Below are 22,179 nucleotides of genomic sequence, written 5' to 3' on the forward strand. Positions count from 1 at the left end.
TTTCTTGTCTCCAAGGCAGTACAGGTATGCCGATCAATACCTGGCACTCATCACACTAATCGTGCCACTTCAGGACCCAGTGTGGGCTCTTTCAAGACTCAACTCAAATGCTTCCTTCTTCAAAAGGCCTCTTCTGGTCCTTCTGAGTACAAAAAGTGTTTTTTTCTCAAAGATTGGCTTCCATCTACCCCGTATATATTTTTTATTTGCTTGTTAATTTATATATTGTCTTCTCAATTAAATATGAGCTCTTTGAGGTCAGGGACCTTGCCTTTGCCTTTCTTTGTTTGCCCAGAACTTAGTATGGGCCCTGGCACATGGTAGTACTAAATAAATTCTTGTTATTTGAATAATTAATTAAATTATTTTATTTTAATGCTTGTTAAGTGTTTGAAAGACCGATTGACTCTTTACAATTTCACCTTTAAATGCCATGACTACCATCTTGCTCCATTTGGTCTCTTGCCTTGCTTTATGTGTCATTTGTTTTTCTACATGACTTCTTGCTTTTTTATTTGGCAATATTACTCACTGACTTTTGCCATATTCTTTGATAAGATTTTACAAATGAGTTTATATTTTACAGTGGTGCTTCCCCTGGCTGCTTCTCTCTTTACAGGCATATAGTAATCACTTAAAAAATAAGGGTTTGTGGACTGACTGATTGACAATAAGCATTGAAAAATATTGTCAGTGTTTTGTGCTTGTTTCTGGAATAAAAAGACAGCATGTGCCTTTTCCTGAAGGAAGACAAGGCACAGTACAGAAGTGAGCGCCACACTCAAGGACAGTTATACCTAAAATGTTGTACAAATAGGATACTTTGTCTCCACTAAGTGAGCTCTCCAATGAAATGGATAGATGTCATTCCAAAATATAAACAATGATCTGGGAATGTCCCATTGCTCCATTTTTCCTTCAACCTTAACTGTACAGTCTGGCTGATATGTACTGAGGGAATTGTGGGAACATAAAGGGAAAGTAGCAAAAAGGAAAAGAAACTCTAATATCTTACTTTTCCATGAACATCCCGTACTCATCTTGCCTTGGTGCTATTAACCATTTTGTGCCTTCCTTTCTCTATCCAAATACCACCTATCCTTCAAAACTCACATTGTGTCCCGTTTCCTCCATGGAGAATTCCCTGACTACCCCACCTCTCACTGATCCAGCCTTCTTCTTGACTGCTATGGTCCTAAGAAAAAGTGCCACAGAATCTAGCATTTAATTATATTCTGTCTTATATGATTTGCTTTTATTCCGTGTGTCCAGAGGAGAGCAACCAGGATGGAGAAGCGACTTAAGTCACTGTCACATGGGCTTCAATTGAAGGAAGTGGGGATAATTACCCTGAAGAAGAGAAAATTTGGGAAGGAACATGACAGCTCTCTTTAAGTATCTGAAGGGCTATCATGAGAGAGAAGGATGAAAGGGTAGAATCAGGAAAAATTAATGTGAATTGCAAAGTCTAATTTAGGCTTGATCCCTGGGAGGGAAAAACTTCCTTATAATTAGAGCCATCCAAAAATGTAATGAGCTGCTTCAAGAGGTGGTAGGTTTCCCTCCTTGGAAGTCTTCATTCAGAGGTTGAATGACCACTTGTTATGTAAGTTATATCGGAGATTCTGTCCCTCTATCAGTTGGACTGGTTTGTCACTGATGTTCCTTCCAGCTCTCAAGTTCTGTGATTCTGAATCTTTTCACTCCAAATAAATTTTAAGCTCCTTGAGAACAGGGAGCATGTCTTAGATCTCTTACATATCTCATAATGGTTAGCATAGTGCCAATTATATTATTAATAACCACAATAGTAATGGTAATAGCTGGTGTTTATAGAGTGTTATAAGGTTTGCAAAGAGCTTTACTTTTATTAACTCATTTGATTCTCACAAAAACCCCGATATGTAGGTGCCATTGTTAACCCTTTATCATTTCTTATCCTCATAAGATGAGAAAACTGAGTCTGAGAGAGGTTATGTGACTTGCCTGGGGTCAATGTCTGTGGTGAGATAGAAACTCAAGTCTCACTGAGTGCAGGTTCAGCAATCTACCCACTACCCCAAGTATATAGCATATGGTCAACTATTACATATTAGCTGATGATTAGCATTCAATTGTTAATGAGGATCACTTAGAGTGATGAAGTTTAGTAAGATGTAGCTAAAGCAAAAGGACAAATATTTAGGAAGATTATGTTACTTTATACTTCTCTAACTAGGATATCTTGTCCGGGAACTAAGATCTCTCTCCATCTAAGATTAGACAATCAGATGAAGCCAAAACATGCTTGATGGACTTACCAGCCATTTTTGATCAAAGATGCTTTTGTGTTCAATTTCATAGATGAGACCAGGAATGGGTAGATCAGAACATGTTATTGTAACTGAGTCTTCTCTCCATGTGAAGCTCACATTGGTTGGAGAGCTGGGTTTTACTGAAAGAGGAAACATATTTTACCAGAAGTAACATTATTCAGAGAAAACTATTTCAGCTCTAGTAAATCCCTGGGGTTTTCTTGTCTGCTTTTCCTTCTCATATCAGTCTTTGAGGACCTCTTATCAGTCTTTTAGGACTTCATTAAAATTTTTCTTTTAAACTATGGTGGTCCATAATACAGTATTTTATGTAATAAAGATTACAGAGAGGCAGAATGGTATGATAAAGAGAGAATTAGCCTTGGAGCCATGAAGATCTGAGTTCAAATATGCCTCTGATACATCATGGCTTAAACTCTTAAGCACTTAAACTTTCAGTACTCCAAAGTGGCATCTCTAAAATGGAGTGTTAAGTTGTTGAGGATATACAGGTCTGCAATGGGAAAGGGAATTTCCTTGTCTGGAAATTCTCTATACAAAGGAAATGAGATGTTCAGCCCCTTTTCCTAAAGACAACAGAGATCAGGAAGATAAGCATATCTGAGCAATTTAAAATTATCATAAATGTCTAGTCAAATTTTAAGACACCTAAATAAACAAGATTTGCTCCCCTTCTCTGCTATTAACAGGTAGAGGCCAGGCTTAAGACTCACTCTCTCTGTCTGTCTCTCTCTCTCTCTCTCTCTCTCTCTCTCTCTCTCTCTCTATGTTTGTCTGTCTGTCTGTCTGTCTGTCTCTCTCTCTCTCTCTCTGTCTGTCTGTCTGTCTGTCTGTCTGTCTCTTTCTCTCTCCTTAAACTTCTTCCTATTCATTTATAATAAAACCAAGAACAACAACAACAAAAAAGGCCATGATAGCTAGCAAATGCACTGACATCCACCACTGTAAATCTATTTTCACCTCTTAGTGGGGGACTTACTGCTTTGGACCTGTCTAGAAAATGGATTCCACTGGATTTCAGCAGCTGAGAAAGCAAAAATGTAGACTGAACTTGGTACTTACAATAACGGCTAAGCCTCACTTCCCTTTGTTCAAGAACTTTATCTTCTGTCTTGAGTAAAAAAGCCAGTCTACTGTCTCCAGCCTTAAAAAGACATCCAGCAGTATAACCTTGATCAAGAATATAATGAGGACACTGTTGTGAAGGTGAAGCTTTGTTTAATCTACAATTAAAGAAAAAAAGTTAGTGTTACTATCACTTTATATGTCAATTTCTGCCTTGAAATTTTCAATGCAAGTTAATGTTCATAGACCATCTAAAACCTATGCCACTCTTAGTTATGTAGTCTACCACCTTTTCTACCACTCTGCCATCACTATAAAAATAAAGAAAAGGTTACCTAAGATTGAGGGCCATTTTGAATTTTCCCTTGTTTTATCAGTAGTCACGACCAAAGCAGTCATCGCAAGTATGCAACTTCTCAGTGATGAGCTATTCCAGATCTTAGCTAAAGAGGTCCTAAGAACCATGCCTAAAGCTTTCCAAAATGGCAACATATGCCAGGACTCCTACTCCACTGGCAAAACCTTTAAGAGCTCAAGATCACCTCCATACTACAGTGAGGTATCAGTGTAAGACTGTGTGGAGGTATCATCAGCAAGTAAGAAAGTAGGATTGCAGGAAGAACTTGGCTTAAATCATCATTCTTTCCTCCCTCAGGTTTTAGAAGCCTGTGTTGTATACTTTTTTATCAGTTAATTTATTTATTTTTAGTTTTCAACATTCACTTTCATAAGTTTTAAATTTTCTCCCACTCCCTCCCCCCTCCCTCCTCAAGATGGCACGCAATCCGATATAGGCTCTACGTATACATTCCTATTAAACATATTAAATCACCATTCTTATAGCTTTCAAAGTTTGTTTTTACATTGTTGGTGTTATTGTGTAAATTGTTCTCTTAGTTCTGCTCATTTCATTCTTCATCAGTTCATAAAAGTACTCATTTTTTTCATTTTTATAATATTAATATTATTGTATAAATTGTTCTTTTACATCAGCTCGTATAAGTCTTTCCATTTCTTTTTGAAATTATCTATATGAAAATCTGGTACTTAGTTATATGACCATAAGCAAATCACTTAGGTTCTCTAAATCTCAGTTTTCTCGTCTGTAAAATGGAAATAATAATACATAAAATACCTTCTCACGGGGTTATGGCAGGGAGTGCAGCAAGGTAATAGTAAATCATATCAATAAGAAAAAACATAAATCATGATAATAAACTTTTCTAAAATAATAAATAAAAAATAAAAAATTTTTCTAAAATACAATTTAAGTATTTTTTTAATTACAGAACATATCAAAAGTGCAGGAAAAATGGTCACCTGAGCTATATAATAGTGAGACTCTCTAGCTCTGGCTCCCCCTCCATCCCACCTCTGGTTTTTAGAACTCTAATATCAATATTGGTGGAGACTCGTCCTTATGAGGAAGTTGTGAGAGATAGAACTGTATAGTGAAAAAAAGCATAGGGATTAGAGCCAGGGCACATGGTTTCAGATCCCAGCTCTGGCTTTCAGTGTGACTTTGAGCAAGTCACTGGATTGCTCTGAAGCTTAGCTTCCTCATTTTTTAAATGAGTGGGTTAGGTTGCAATCCACAGTTCAAGAAGTGCTGAAGGGGTCACAAGTGGAAAAAGTTTAAGAAGCCCTGGGCTAGATGACTTCTGAAGTCCTTTTCAAGTATGGATTGAGGATTGTGTAAAGACCTCTAGAACCTATTCTCTATGAAGGTGAAAGGGTTTCTCCATGCACATATCTGAATGTGTGATGGAAATATGTATAAAACTTATATTTGTAAATTAATTGTATTATATATCATATTATATTTGTACATTCATACTTATAAATATATGTGCAAATATGTAAATGTGGATATTCATATCTACATATTTATATTGTGTTTATATATTTGTAAGTGTAAATATATATGCATATTCATACACATGGAGAGATAGCAAGGACACAATTGAGAGCTTGCCTTAGATAAAGGAACCCTTGGTTTAATCAATGCTTGGAAACCCTTTTTATCTAAGTCTCTCCTACTATAATTGGGAGATGAAATGGTTGGTTTGTACTTTCACCATGATAGCCTCTCAAATATAATGGAATTGTCAATAGTACAGTATTATTGGCAGGCCAGAAAAACACTACATGATGAAGTTCCATATTTGTTTTGAAAAGATGTGTGTTATTTTATAGCAAGAGATACCTAATTTTGTAAATGCAGAATATATTTGGACTGATTCAGCAAGACCTAAACAATAACATTAAGGGGTATTTTTACAATAGGCTTTTACTTCATTCAGCAGTAGGATAAAAAACTTCATCTCTACAGGGTGATTTATTTGGAAAGCCACTAGTTCAAATTCAGGCTCTGTTACTTACTACCTCTGTGACCTTGAGTCAAACAAGGTGACTTGTTAAGGTTCCTTCTACCTCTTAACCTATGATGTGAACTTAAGAACTCTGGTCAAAGTAATGACCAGCCAGGCTGGTGATGAAACATTCTACCCTTCTCCTGACAGGAAAGTAATGGACTCAGTAAGTAGAACGAGATATATTTACTGGATATGGCCACTGCAGGGATTCATTTTACTTGACTATGCATATTTGTTACAAGAGTTTTATTTTTCCTCCTTGCCCCCACTCCCATTAGGCAAGGGAGGAAAGAGGAAGGAAAAAAAATAGATTTTTGTTGATTGAAAAAATAAAATTAAAATTATGATCACATGATCCTTTCTTCATACATATTATTTCACAACTCAATTCATTTTTTGTCTTCCTCCCCACGACTTTTTTCAGTATTTACCCTCTTTTCTTAGAATGTGAGGTCCAAAATGCATTAGAATACATCTCCTAAAACGTGAGATAATGCTGAATTCCTTGTGTAAACATTTTTATTTGAAGTTTTGAGTTCCAAATTGAGTTCCTTACCTCCAATCCCTCACCCCCCAAGACAGTAAGCAGTCAGGTATAGGTTAATCATGTGGAATTATGTAAAACACTTCCATATTAAGCACTTTGTATAAGACTTAAATTAAAGAAAAAAATGAAAGAAAGTGAAAAATAGCATGCTTTGGTCTGTATTCAAATAACATCAGTTCTTCCTCTGAAGGCAGATGTTATGCTTCATCATTAATCCTTTGGGATTGTCTTGTATCATTGTACTGCTGAGAATAGCTAAAACATTCACAGTTCTTTGTCTTACAGTATTGCTGTTACCATGCACAGCATTCTCCTTTTGTTCACTTCACTATGCATTAGTTCATGTGAGTTTTTCTGGGGCTTTTTCTGAAATCATCCTGCTTGTCATTTCTTATGGCACGATAACATTCTATTAGAATCATATACCACAATTTGTTTAGCCATTCCCCAATTGATGGTCATCCCTCTGATTTCCAGCTCTTACATAATGCTGAATCCAAAGAAAAAATATAGGTCTATCAAGGCAGAATAGTGAAAGGAGTGCTGGATTGGGAATCAGGGGACTTAGCTTATTCCTTAATCCAGTACTATGAATTGTATCATCATGGGTAAGTCAGTTTGCCTTATTTGTAAGACAGACATAGTGATACTTACACTACTTGCCTCAAAACACTGTTAGTATGTAAGGATTTTGTAAGTCATGAATCACAATGTACACTTAATTTTTTTTTTGGTGGAGCTGTAAGTTTCTTTAATGTAGGAAATTTCTAGTTTGCAAGCTCTCACCCCTGGTGCAGAATGGTAATGTTTCTGCGACTTATGATCTAAAGGAATCATCAGGAAGTACTGAGATGTTATGACTTACCCAGAGTCATATAGGTAGTACATGTCAAAGGCAGGACTTGAACCCAGGTCTTCTTGGGTTCAAATGAGATAATATTGATAGAGCACTTAGCATAGTGCCTGGAAGATGACAGGTACTATATAAATGTATATTCCAAACCCCACCTCCTTCCTGACTGCAAGGCCAGACTGTCTTTCCAATATGTCACATATTGAGAATCTTTTGCTTGAGAAAAAATAAGTATGATAACTACTACGCTGGAGAAACAAGCTATAGTACATCTCAAACTGGATGTCCCATAGTAACTGTAAACTCGACATGTACAAAACTGAACTTTATCTCTGCCACCAGCATCCCCAACCTTTCACCTGTTCCCAACTTTCCTATTACTGTGGGAACCCCACCATCGCCCAAGTCACCCAGGCTCACAACCTCGGTGTCATCCTTGACTTCTCTCTCTCTCTCACTCCACACATCAATCTGTTGCTGAGTCTGAGTATTTCTACCTTAAAATCTCTAATTTATGTGCTTTTCCCTCCATGCATATAACGAGCAGCCTAGAAGGACCTCATCACCTCAACCTTAGACTCCTGTGATACCCTTGTTTTGTCCAATTCCAGTGCATCTTCCACACAGCTATCAAACTGATATTTCTAAAGTACAGTTCTGGCCGTGTCACTACCCTATTCAATAAACTCCAGTTTCTCCCTATCATCTCCAGGATCAAATATAAAAACATTTGTTTGGAATTCTAAAGCCCTTCATAATCAGGGCCCCTTCTGCCTTTGCTGTATCCTTACACCTTGCTCCTCCTTACCCCTCTATAATGGCAAGTGGTGTGGGACTTTTTTGTTGTCTTTTGTTTTGGAATGCTTCTCAGCACTAAGGCAATCAAGTGTCTTTGAGTATTGCCTTTGTTTCAATCAAGAGTCTTTTATCGAATTGGGAGTCTTCGATGACCTGCTTAAGTCATGGGAAGGCTTAGGACACATGGGTTTGAGACTCATGGTTGTGACACCCTATGACCCTTAGCGTTTTGCTTGGGGCTTACTCACTGGAAGAGTGTCGTGTGATTTGACCAGACACAACCCTGATGCTGGTGCTTCTCTCTCTGGTAACTATGTGTGTAATGTCTTGGACAGAGAGCTAGAAGCCTTTCTGCTGATTTGTGTTATTTGCTCTGTTTATATAATTTCTGCCTATAATTTCTGTTTGTGTTTTCTCTGACGTTCAGGGTACTGACTTTTTCCCCTGAACTAAGTGAATGATATATGTATGTTTAATTAAAGTGAGATTGTAAACCCCTTAAAGTTGCTTTATTTAGAAAAGCAGATCAAAGAACCTACGCTAGCAGCCCTTCTGTGTGCTGGTGTTATTGGTCTTACACAGCCACGGTAGCAGCAAGTAGCAACATTGTTGTTACACCCTCTTACTCAGAGATCCGATGATGCTGACTCCCTTGCTGGTCCTCACACACAACACTCCACTCTTGACACCAAGCCTTTTCATTGGCTGTCTCCCATGCTTGTAATACTCTCCCTCCTCCTCTCCATCTCCTAGTTTCCCTCATTTCCTTCAAGTTCCAGCTAAAATAATCACTTTCTCTAAGACGTCTTATCCCTTTACAACTAGTGTCTTGCCTTAGATGATTATCTCCAATTTATCCTGTTTATATCTTGCTTGTACATCGTTGTTTGCACGTTATTTCCCCCAATAGACTGTGAGCTGCTGAGCACCAGGACTTTCTGTTTGTGCGTCACCTTTTTGGTATCCCTAGTGCTTAGCACCATGCCTGGCACATAGTAGGTCCTCAATAAAAGCTTGAAGCTTGATGACTGACTTATTAGGAAGAAGAAGGAGAAGAAGGAGAAGAAGGAGTAGAAGAAGAAGAAGAAGAAGAAGAAGAAGAAGAAGAAGAAGAAGAAGAAGAAGAAGAAGAAGAAGCAGTAGTAGTAGTAGTGGTGGTAGTGGTGGTAGTGGTAGCAGTAGTAGTAGTAGTAGTAGTAGTGGTGGTGGTGGTGGTGGTGGTAGCAGTAGGAGAAAAAATAACAGTAATGATAATACTAATATCTTTCGTTTGCGTAGCCCTTTACAATGGTGTTGAACTCAAATATAAATGGATCCCTGAATCATATTGACTTTAAAAATGACCAATTAACATTATCTACATTGTATTATATTTTTTATGTATTCTGTTAAACATTTCCCAATTACATTTTAACCTGGGTCAGGCACTTGACGGTTTTATGGCCCACTCTCAGTCAGGAATTTGACGTCTCTGCCTTATAGCTTACAAGTCCTTTCACCTACATTAAACTGTGAGTGCCTATTACTACATGTTTTTCCTGTAGTCTAGAAATGACTTCATAATGAAGACTATATTAGTACCAGAAAGGCAGAATGGTGTAATGAATAGAAAGTTAAGCTTTTGGCCAAGAGGTCCTGAGTTCAAATTTTGTCTTAAACATATACCGGAAATGTGACGCTGGGGAAGTCACCTACCTTCTCAGTGCTCTGGAAAATTCTGACTGTAACTCTGAGTTACAGGTAGAAATTTCCTTTGTTGTTGTTCAGTCATGTCCTCCTCTCCATGGCCTTATGGATCATAACACACCAATACTGTCCCTCAGATTTTCTTGCCAAAGATACTGGAGTGGTTTGCCATTTCCTTCTCCAGTAGATTAATGGAAATAGAGGTTAAGTGACTTGCCCAGGGTCACACAGCTAGTGAGTATCAGATGTCAGATTTGAACTCAGCTCTTCCTAACTCCAGGCCCAGAGCTCTGTCCACTAAGCCATCTATCTAGCTGCCATTATACCAGGAAATTCCCAATACTAATGGAATCACAGGTACAACTCCTATCCTTGACCTTATCAAACAGTAGGGGAAAAAAATGTCAGAAATGTCCATAGGATCAGCTGCTCCATCCGCTAAACTCACCAGTCTCCATGGTGTGAATAAATGTTTGGAAAAAACTAGCATAAGAGCTTAAGTGGTTAAGCTTCTGACTCATGAAAAGGCTTAGATAAATATGGTTGTAAGTGTGAACCAAGGATGAAACTGAGCTCTGAAAGATAGAGATTTAAATAGGATGCCATCTTCCTCTGGCGTTCTCCTTACTCCCCATATGAGGAAGATGTTCCAGAAGAACATATGTGATTCATTTTCCATTGTATTGAGGATTTTCTTCATAAATACTTACCCATAAAGGAAAGTTAAATTCTTCTCAGCCAAATATTCACTGACATTCCACTTAACATGTGTCCTTTCAAAATTGAAGTTGATGATCTGTATGCTCACGTTGGCTCCTAAGGAGAGAAATAGGCTAGTAAATAAAGAGTCATGGCAAGATATTTTTTAATCCTTGACCTTAATCAATCAATAACTATTTATTAAATGCCTGCTATATACTAGGCACTGTGTTCAGTGTTAGATACAAGGGCAAAAGTTAAACAGCCCCTGCTCTGGAGGAGCTTGCTTCTAATGTGGGAGACTATACATCTATATATATACAGAGAGAGAAGAGAACAGAAGAGAAGAAAAGGAGGGAAGGAGATGGAGAGAGTAAGGGTGAGAGAGAACATGCTAAATGATTACAAGGTATTGGGGAGGTAGAACACTAGAACCTGGAGATGGGGGAGGGGGGCAAAGCCAGGAAAGAGTCTCAGTAGAAGGTAATATGGAGTAGAGTCTTAAAGGAAATCCCAGATTCTAAGAGACAGAAATGATGAGGGAGTTCATAACAAGCATGAGGAACTTCCAGGGCAAACAAACATTCATGAAATGGGAATATATTGGGCAAAAGAAAGAGACAAACTACTTTAAACAGTATATCCATAGTTGGAACTGCTTTCCTCACAAGAGTTTGTAGAAGGCAATAACGAGCTATCAGACAAACAGATACTTACTCAGTATTTACCATGTGCCCTGCAGAGAGCTAGAGGTATAGGATGTGGCCCTTGCCCACAAAGGGCTTACAATGTAATAGAAGAAGCACAAACACCTACAAAAAGTGAAATAGTACAGGATAGGCTAAGTGTCAAAAGAGTAGCACATGCAGAGGAGTGCTGGAGCCAGCTCTTCGCTCTCAAGAGCCAATCAAATTTTCAGAGTAATCTTTGTACTTTGTAAATAGGTAAATGCTACAAATCAAGGCTTGAATTATTCTTTTATTGATTATCTAGACTTAAGAAAGTAATAGGGGGGCGGAGCCAAGATGGCAGCTGGTAAGCACGGACTAGAGTGAGCTCCGTACCCGAGTCCCTCCAAAAACCTATAAAAACGGCTCTGAACCAATTCTAGAACGGCAGAACCCACAGAACAGCAGAGGGAAGCAGGGCTCCAGCCCAGGACAGCCCGGATGGTCTCTGGGTGAGCTCTATTCCACACGGAGCTGGGAGCTGGGAGCTGGGAGCTGGGAGCTGGGAGCTGGGAGCTGGGAACAGAGTGGAGCAGAGCCCAGCCTGAGCGGCGTGGACGATCCAGACCAGAGGCCGGGCGGAGGGGGCCCTAGCGCCCTGAATACGTGAGCAGTTACCAGACCCCTCGACCCACAAACACCAAAGACTGCGGAGAAGGTTAGTGGGAAAAGCTGCGGGAGTGGAAGGAGTTCGCGGTTCGGCTTCCAGCCCCGGGGGCAGCAGAGGTGGGGCAGCTACAGCTGTTGTTACTTCCGGCTCCAGGCCCACCTGGTGGGAGGAATTAAGTGGCAGATCAGAGCAGGAGTGCAACAGCCTGCTGAAGATCTAAGCCCAGTCTGGACTGGGGGTCCTTGGGGAAGGAGGAGTGCGGCTCTGACAGAGCTGGCACCTCCCCCCCAAACGTAGAACATAGAACTCTGTAATCTACAAGCAGTCATACCCCACTGAAAAACTCAAGGGTCAAGTTAGTTGGTTGGGAATATGGCCAGGCAGCGAAAACGCACCCAGATTCAGTCTCAGACTTTGGATTCTTTCTTTGGTGACAAAGACCAAAACATACAGCCTAAAGAAGACAACAAAGTCATAGAGCCTACAACCAAAGCCTCCAAGAAAAACATGAACTGGCTCCAGGCCATAGAAGAACTCAAAAAGGATTTGGAAAAGCAAGTTAGAGAAGTAGAGGAAAAATTGGGAAGAGAAATAAGAAGGATGCGAGAAAACCATGAAAAACAAGTCAATGACTTGCTAAAGGAGACCCAAAAAAAATACTGAAAAATACACTGAAGAAAACAACACCTTAAAAAATAGACTAACTCAAATGGCAAAAGAGCTCCAAAAAGCCAATGAGGAGAAGAATTCCTTGAAAGGCAGAATTAGCCAAATGGAAAAGGAGGTCCAAAAGACCACTGAAGAAAATACTACTTTAAAAATTAGATTGGAGCAAGTGGAAGCTAGTGACCTTATGAGAAATCAGGATATTATAAAACAGAACCAGAGGAATGAAAAAATGGAAGACAATGTGAAATATCTCCTTGGAAAAACCACTGACCTGGAAAATAGATCCAGGAGAGATAATTTAAAAATTATTGGACTACCTGAAAGCCATGATCAAAAAAAGAGCCTAGATACCATCTTTCAGGAAATTATCAAGGAGAACTGCCCTGATATTCTAGAGCCACAGGGCAAAATAGAAATTGAAAGAATCCATCGATCGCCTCCGCAAATAGATCCCAAAAAGAAATCTCCTAGGAATATTGTCACCAAATTCCAGAGCTCCCAGATCAAGGAGAAAATACTGCAAGCAGCCAGAAAGAAACAATTTGAATATTGTGGAAACCCAATCAGAATAACCCAAGATCTGGCAGCTTCTACATTAAGAGATCGAAGGGCTTGGAATGCGATATTCCGGAGGTCAATGGAGCTAGGATTAAAACCTAGAATCACCTACCCAGCAAAACTGAGTATCATGTTCCAAGGCAAAATATGGATTTTCAATAAAATGGAGGACTTTCAAGCTTTCTCAGTGAAAAGACCAGAACTGAATAGAAAATTTGACTTTCAAACACAAGAATCAAGAGAAGCATGAAAAGGTAATCAAGAAACGGAAATTGCAAGGGACTTACTAAAGTTGAACTGTTTTGTTTACATTCCTACATGGAAAGATGATGAGTATGATTCATGAGACCTCAGTATTAGGGTAGGTGAAGGGAATATGCATATATATATGTTTATGTATATATATATATAAGTGAATGTGTATGTATGCATGTATCTATGTGTATATGTATGTATGTGTATGTATGTGTATATATATATATGTAAAAGAAAGAGAGCAGACACAGGGTGAGTTGAGGATGAAGGGAAGATAGCTAAAAGAAATAAAATGAAATTAAGGGATGAGAGAGTAACTTACTGAGAGAGGGAGATAGGGAGAGATAGAATGGGGTGGAGTATCTCCCATAAAGGTGGCAAGAGGAAGCAGTTCTAGGAGAGGAGGGGAGTGGGCAGGTGAGGGGGGAATGAGTGAACCTTGCTCTCATCAGATTTGGCCTGAGGGGGAATATCATACATACTCAGTTGGGTATCTTACCCCACAGGAAAGAAGAGGGAGGAAGATAAAAAAAAAATAAAAGGCAGGGGGATGATGGAGTGGAGGGCAGATGGGGGTGGAGGTAATCAAAACAAACACTTTGGAAAGGGGACAGGGTCAAGGAAGAAAATTCAATAAAGCGGGATGGGTTGGGAAGGAGCAAAATGTAGTTAGCCTTTCACAACATGAATATTGTGGAAGGGTTATACATAATAATACATGTGTGGCCTAGGTTGAATTGCTCAACTTCTTAGGGAGGGTGGGTGGGAAGGGAATTTGGAACTCAAAGTTTTAAAAACAGTTGTTCAAAAACAAAAAAACTTTTTGTATGCAACTAAAAAATAAGATACACAGGCAATGGGGCGTAGAAATTTATCTTGCCCTACAAGAAAGGAAGGGAAAAGGGGATGAGAGGGGAGGGGGGTGATAGAGGGGAGGGCTGACTGGGGAACAGAGCAACCAGAATATACGCCATCTTGGAGTGGGGGGGGAGGGCAGAAATGGGGAGAAAATTTGTAATTCAAACTGTTGTGAAAATCAATGCTGAAAACCAAATATGTTAAATAAATAAATTGCATTTAAAAAAAAATAAAAAATAATAAAATAAAAAAAAAAAAAGAAAGTAATAAAAAAAGTGTGCAGATTAAATTTGAAGTGTGTCATGAATAGACTTTTTTTTGGAGGGTTGATTATTAAATATTTACCAGCACATCTTGGGCATACAATAAAGGTAATCAGGTTTGAAAGGAGATAGAGATCTACATTGGATCAGAGCTTCTGGGATCTGAACAATGTACCTTCTTCAACCCCTTAATTGAGCTAGATCTTGAAAAATAGGGAACGTTGCTGTTGTCAAAAGGTCATGGAGAGAGAATTCTAGGCACACAGCTACATGAATAAAGTCAAGGAAGTATAAACGAATGAATTTTGTTTCAGCAAATGGTACAAAAAATGAACCTTGCTGAAGTATAGAATTTGAACTGGCAAGTCCTGGGAATTAAATAAGATTAATAATAATAACAATAAAATTTATGTTGTGCTTTAAGGTTTGTGAAACTCTTTACATTTTTTATTTTATTCTTGCAAAAAGCCTAGGTGCTATTATTCTCCCATTTTAGTGATGAAGAAACTGAGACTGAGGAAAGTTGCAACTTGCCCAGGGTTATACAATGAGTAAGTATTTGAGGTGGGATTTGAATTCAAGTGTTCTGACTCCAAGTCCAGTATTCTATCCACTACCCTGATAGGATAGAACCATTTTACAGAGGAGAATTAATATATCCAAACTGACTTCTACTATCCTAAAGCAAGAAAAAAAAAAAAAACCTTAGATTTTAGCAAAGAAGCAAAAATGGAAAAAACAATCCAATCTTGCTATAATTTTTGTTTTGTGAATATTGTATTGGCCTCTAATCACAGAATTCAGGTTTCTTAATCAGTTTGAAGACTATTTCCTTGGTATGTTTTCAACTGGTTGTTGTTTGTCCTTCATTTTCAAAGAGAAGTGAGATGTGATGACTTACACATGTACTGAATTTGGGGCAGATCTGCAGAAAGTCATTGGCCTCACTCTCTCTCATAGTGTAATGTTAATGAAAATGGGAAGATCTTTCCCATCCATTAATAAACCCATGTGACCTGCCTGGGCCACATGGAAGCCTGAGTCACATGAGCCTGTGATGGGAGGAGCTTGCTGAATGGGTGGAGCAGGAAGGGGTGGAGCAGGAGACAGAGCAGTCAGAGTTGGGAAAGAGAGAGCAGGCAGAGGAACTAGTGTGAGTGAGAGAGGGAGTGATTTTGCTTATGGGAGTTCATTTGTGGGAAGGCCCTAACAGAAGGAAGGCTTGGGAACCTCCTGCACTGATAATGTGTATAGACTTCTTGGTTACTATGATGGATTTCTTTGTTTCTATGATGGACGTGGCTTTCTAGTGTTTGAATAAACATTCTGGTTTTGCCTTCAATGAAGTCAGTCTGTTATATCTTGCGATTCAAACCTGAGAATTCACCTGCACATTCCTAGCAGCCGCTGTGGGTATTCCATTGGTGATATACAGAATCATCGAAGTTCAGTGGCAAGACCCAAGTCAAGATGACTGGTGATGGCCTGGGATGTAGTGATGACGTTGGCATCTTCCCTGTCTGACCAAGCTCTGAGCACCTGCTTCAGCTGCCTTCACAGCTGCCGGAACTGGTTGTTCTCATCTACTCATTGTGACAGGGGAGGTCTTCCTATGTTTGAGGTAGACACCCTTCCTAACCCACCGACGGGTTTGAGGCTTCTCAGTTACCCTCAACCTGGTTAGCCACCTGCTAAGATGGCCACTGCACATGTTAGAGTTTCTTGGAGCCACAGGTAAAAATTGGGTGAAGGTGGACACCAAGGGTAGATGAGCAGCCCTGAAACAGGCTCTGCACACCCTCACACCAGAGGTGCTAGTCCTCCCTGAACACCCCATGCATTCAGCTGGTAAAGTGCCACAGAGAGCAGAATAAAGAGGATCAGGAAAGAAAGATGGTTGAGAACCAAAAAAGAGGCAGATTCTTATCTTTTAATCCAAAATCGCCCCTACTCTTGCTGCTCATACCAATACTTCAAGGAGCAGTGGTAGCCCTTCTCTGATATAACTAAAGACCTGCCTTTGCTAACATTAATCTTCTCACTCCCCTGCCCCTGATTTGTCCCTACTGGTTCTTTTCTCATGCTCTCACTTTCATGAAGTTTTATCTATATCCTCTCATGGTCTCTTTCTTTTATCTTTCCTTTTCTCCACTTCTACCTCTGCTCTGTTCAAATGGATCCCTAATGTTCGTTGTTGTGGCTAGAATATTTAAAAAGTAACCCCTTAAATGGTTCCATGGTATGGTAAAAAGAGCACTGGATTTAGATTCAGAGAACCTGAGTTTGAGACCCCATTGTACCACTTACTACCTGAGTGATTTGGGGCAAATCACTACACTTATGCAGATCTGTTTTCTCATTTGCAAATGAATGACACTCAACTCTCCCTTACAAATTCTGTTATGGGCATTTGGAGAACCCAGAAATTTTGGCCGGTGTGTAGACTCGATTTTGCCCCTGTACATTGGCACTGGAAGTCCTCCATGTTGGGCTGACTAGTAGAAAGCAGGCTGATTCTGGCATCAGAGGTCCTGGTTTCAAATCCTGATTATTACTCCCCACGTGATTTTGGGAAAGTCATTTAAACAAGGGGAGCTGGAGCAGCTAGGTAGTGCAGTGGGTAGTGTGCCGGGCCTGAAGTCAGGAAGACTCATCTTCCTCGGGTCACATCTGGCCTCAAACACTCACTAGCTGTGCAACCCTGAGTAAGTCACTTAACCCTTTTGCTTCAGTTTCTTCATCTGTAAAATGAGCTGGAGAAGCAAATGATAAACTACTCTAGTATCTTTGCCAAGAAAACCCTAAATGGGGGTCACAAAGAGTCAGATACGATTGAAAGGACTAAACAATCATAACAACAAAATAAGGGGGTTAGATTCAGGGGTGGAGAATTTGAGGTCATGTGTGGCCCTCTAAGTCCTCAAGTGAGGCCCTTTGACTGAATCCAAACTTCACAAAGCAAATCACCTTGCTCTGGGAAGTTTGGATTCAATCTAAGGGTTGCACTTGAGGACTTAGAGGGCCACATGTGGTCTCAAGGCCACAGGTTCCCCACCCCTGGCTTAGATGATCTTTCTGAAGTCCTTTCCAGTTACAAATTTATGATCCTGTAATCCTATGAATTCACTTTTTCCCTTCTCATCTCTGATTCTTGGAATTTCTGACTTGCTTTTCAACTCAGCTCAAATAATGCCTTCTTCATGAAACCTTTTCTCGACTCCCTAGCTGTTACTATCTTATCCCCAAAGTTCCCTTATATCTCTTTTGTATGTGTTTTCCATATGCCTAGATCTGTTCATGTTTTCCATTTTCTCTCCATTTGAAACTGTTGCTTAAAGGCAATGATTGTCTCCTTTTGCTCTTTGTATTCCCCAGTGCCTAGCACAGTACCTGGTAAGATCCTTAATAAATGCTTTTTCATTGGTTTTCTTGCTTGCTTGATTAATGGATTAAAGAAAAGCAAAACTTGAAAGAGGGAGACTTTTTCAATAATTTGAGAGACCAGTGATGATGGCCTGTAATGTTAATGGAATAGGAATAGGAAGATCTTCCCCATCCATTAATAGGCTTATGTGACCACATGTGTTCAATCACAGTTGTGATACATCCTGCATCACATAGAGCCCATTGGGGGAGGAACTTGCCTAAGGAGGAGCTTGCTTAGGGGGAGGCTTGCTTGTAAGAAGGCATTCACACCTTTTGGTACTAAGCTAATTAGGCACTGAGTCACAAGGGTTGTGATGCCTTCTGGCTCTGAGCCTATTAGCCAAGAGTGTATATATATCCTGAGGCTGGTATTTTGCTTTGGTGGTTCACTCATGAGAAGGACCTTTTGATTTCCTGGTCAAGACTCCAAATACTGGTTTGTTCAGAGCCCCCCAACTACTCAGATGTAAACACTCTCTCAATCCAGTAATGCACGTAAAGTGTATAGCAATATTGCTTTGTTCAGAAGTTGGAGCCCTGTCTGTTGATCTTTGTGCTGATTTCTCTATTGTAGTGTCTCCACGTTCAGGGTGCTGACCTTTCTCCTTAACTAGTGAATATAATTAAAGTAAGATCGTTGACCCCTTAAAAGTTGCTTTCCTTTAGAAAAGTAGATCAAAGAACCTCTGCTAGCAGGCTATCTTGGGTGTGCCAGGGTGCTTGCTGTTAAAGGGCCTGAACTGAGAACGTAGCACTATAAATGGAGAGAAGAAGACAGATGTGAGAAATGTGGAGCATCATTAGCAGCTAAGTAGAACACTCCTATGTTCCAGAAGTTTCCTTGGTCTCCCATTTATGAAGGGCTCCATCCCCTCCTATCTCTACCCAATAATATCAATGTCCATATGCCATTTGACTCTGTCATAGGGATATTGTGATCCACTTTGCTCTGAACAACAAATTTTAATTGCCAATGGTATAAGTTATTTGTCATTTAGCTATTAGAACTTTGTTATGTTCTTTCATACTCATTTGGCACTGCTCAATAATCATTCCATATCTTTGTAAGAAAGTCAGTGGCTTCGTTACTGGCAGAAAAGTCTGACAAAAGCTGCCACCACACTAAAGGTCCCAGTAAGAGTCACATGGTCCACAACTGACATGATGGGAGCCGAAAGAAACTACAAGGAAATTTCTCACTTAATTCAAATACTTATCTAATTTAAGGAATAGAAACATAAGGCAGATCCAGTGTAAATGATAGACCTACTCTAAGCCTTTGGACTTCTGCTGGCTTTTGCTGTCAGGGCTATGTATGGCAAGGAGTCTGAGTCTAAGAAAGAGTCTGCATGGTCCTATAGGCTTAAGGGGTAAAAAAAGAGCCAAGACACTGATCTGTGGGGAAAAGGATATATAGCCTCTGCAACTCAGCAGAAGACCATCAAGTAGCAGCAGAGGACCCCGTCAGGGCAGTGTAACAGTGGAGGAAGTACATTGAGACTTGATAGCATCCATCAGACAAGCAGATAATCCTCAGTGGCTCTGAAGAGAAAGTAGTTGTATTTGGAGCAGAAGTAGATTCTAGCTGGGATGTGGCCCTGCAAGAATAAATCACCCATGTTCCTGACGCATTTGCCTTCTTCTGTGGTTATTCCCCACATATGTTCCTGGGAATATACTAGAAATATATGAGAAATTATATACTTGTCTGCATAGGAAGAAACTCCCTTGTCATTTATTTTGTTGTGTGGCTTAATGAAGTGTCTTTTAAAAAAAAAAAAGCTAGTGTGTTCTGTGGTTGGTTTATCAAAAGAAATGCTGGAGGAGTTAGACTTTAGAGTGGATGCTGATCCCAAATATGCCTTGAACTTGAGTAGTTTTTGGGAAGTTTGTCTATATCTTGTTTCCTTAATTAAATAATTCTTTTCTTGAGTTGGAGGGTCCTATTTTATGTGTGCTGAGAGGACAATATGTACACTAGAATGAACACTGGACTTGGAGTCAATCTAAGTAACTCTGCTTGGTCTCATTAGGCAAAGCATTCACCTTTCTTAGCCTAAGGTTGCCTCAAAGTCCCTTCCAGCTCATAAATCCTATGATTCTCTCATTCAATGACATCAATCAACAGATGCCTTTTACATATGACTACCACCACTTGCCTGAACTACTTTTTTTTTTTCAATTACAGATGTAAGATAGGAGATGTCTGACTGAATAAAGAGTTCCCACCTGCCAGGGGTGGAATCAATCTATCAGTTAGCATGAGCACCCTCTATTGGCTGTCATATCATGTGAGGATCACAGCTTTGTTCTTGGTGAATGTTGTCATCAACCTTCTTTGGATCTGCCTATAAAAAAGCCTTGTGATAAGAACTGACATCCCCATTTTCTGACCAAAGTTTTAAAACATTGTGTAGTTAAAGGACTCACACACATAAAGTGTCAGTGGTAAAGCCAGATACATAAATCTGTCAGGTTTCTTTTTATCATTCTGCTTCCTTTCTTTAAAAGGAACTGAGTAACTTAGGACTGTATTGGTTTGCTTTTCTGCATTATGTACACACTAAATTCTTGCCATTAGATGGTGTTGGCAAGAATTACTTAAGCTTGGCAAGCTGCAAAATGATTTAGGATGTATTCAACTACTTTGGCGGTATGAGAGGGGGTGGGACAGAGCTTTTATACATTGCAAAAAAAAGTTTTCACTTCCTCATTTTCTCAAAACAAAGGGAACTAGGGGTTCCATGCCTTGCCTTTTCACTAGGGGAAATTTTTAAAGTCTGTTGAAGGGCATAAAATGTAGTTTAGTAAAAAAATTTTTTTTTTAATTTAAAAAAAGAGTTTTTGCTCATACCGTTGCCCTGTCTTCCTTCTCTTTACTGAAAGGATGTATGGTACGGGGAAATAGATGGGATTTTGAGTGGGAGGACTTGGGTTTGAATCCTAGTTCTGCCACTTACTGCCTACCTTTATGAAAACTGGCAAGTCACTTGACCACTGACTCTGGGCCTCAGTTTCCATATCTGTAAATAAAGAGGTAGATGTTCTCAAGCCCTAAATCAATATGCCTAGGAGTACATGCCCATGATTCCAAATCCAACCTATTTTCTATGACTACCTACCTCCTCATGAAACCTTTCATAGCTATTCTTAAAATATCATTCCCTCTCTTCTGAATTCATAGAGTGCATGACATCTGTAGCACTCATTTGGATATTAATCATATTCTGCTTAGCAGTTGACTAGACTTAGGTAGGGACTGTGTCTGAGATTTGATACCTCCCCCAAAAGATAGTACAGGGCTCTACATCAAGCAGATTCTCAGTAAGCAGTTGTTGATTTGATTCAAGGGAAACTGTTAATTTTGGAATTAACAAAGTTGGTAGGGAGAGAGACAGGGAGAATCCTTTCTGAAATCAGCAGTTTCACAGCCAATATTTAGACATAGACCCCTAGGGCTATTGATTTGGTGAGTTTCTTAGGGCATGAATTTTGAAGTTTGGGGAGTTTGCAACACTCAAATCATTTCTGAAATTTCATAATACTGTAATGGTTATACAATTTGTAGATCTTCCCGTCCATTAATGAGCCCATGTGACCTGTCTCAGTTACATGGAAGTCTGAGTCACATGAGCCTATGGTGGGAGGAGCATGCTGAATGGGTGAAGTAGGAAGGGGTGGAGCAGAGCTGTGAGGGAATGAGACAGAGCAGTCAGGGCTGGGGGGGGGGGGGGAGCAGGGCAGCAGCGAGCCTGAGTGAGAGAGGGAGTGATTTTGCCCTTGTTTCTGGGAATGCTAACAGAGGAAAGGCTTGGGGATGTTGGTGACCCCTGTATTGATAATCTGTATAGATTTCTTTGCTGCTATGATGGATTTGGCTTTCTGGTGTTTGAATAAATGTTTTGATTTCGCCTTCAATGGAAAGAGTCTGTTATATTTAGCAATTCATAGCTATGCCAGCATATTCATACCATTCACTGTGGGTATCGCATTGGTGCTACAACAACCCATACCTTCACCTTTCAAAGAAAAAATACATATAGACTCCATATACAAAGAATGGGCAGCTAGGTGTCCCAGTAGATAGAGGGCTGAGCCTAGAGTCAAGAAGACTCATCTCCCTGAGTTCAAATCTGGCCTCATACACTTACTAGCTGTGTGATGCTGGGCAAGTCACTTAACTTTGTTTGCCTGAGCTCCTCATCTGTAAAATGAGCTGGAGAAGGCAATGGCAAACCGTTCCAGTATCTCTGCCAAGAAAACCCCAAGTGGGGTCATGGAGAGTCAGACACAACTGAAAAATGATTTAACAACAAAAACAAAGAATGCTCTATGGCACATTTTTAAGGTAAAAAATTAAAGTAAATGAAGTTTAATTTTGGCCAGAAAAGGCTAGAGAATCCCGTGACAATTCTGTGTCTACAATATACCATGACATAATTGCAGCCACATTTGAGTTGGGAATCTCTACCTT

General features: G+C 39.7%; 1 protein-coding gene across 1 annotated transcript in view; it reads right to left on the reverse strand.

Annotated features, from left to right (window-relative positions):
* CRLF2 (cytokine receptor like factor 2) overlaps positions 1-22,179 on the reverse strand; it is a 59,860-nt gene that overhangs the window by 13,999 nt on the left and 23,682 nt on the right. Inside the window, exons 2-4 of the mRNA XM_036744162.1 lie at positions 10,350-10,455; positions 3,378-3,538; positions 2,301-2,434 (exon numbers count right to left, since the gene is read on the reverse strand). Of these exons, the coding sequence (XP_036600057.1) occupies positions 2,301-2,434; positions 3,378-3,538; positions 10,350-10,455 (401 nt within the window). The remainder of the gene's footprint in view (positions 1-2,300; positions 2,435-3,377; positions 3,539-10,349; positions 10,456-22,179) is intronic.

The sequence above is a fragment of the Trichosurus vulpecula genome, chromosome 2 (assembly GCF_011100635.1).
Source record: "Trichosurus vulpecula isolate mTriVul1 chromosome 2, mTriVul1.pri, whole genome shotgun sequence".
Classification (NCBI taxonomy): Eukaryota; Metazoa; Chordata; class Mammalia; order Diprotodontia; family Phalangeridae; genus Trichosurus; species Trichosurus vulpecula.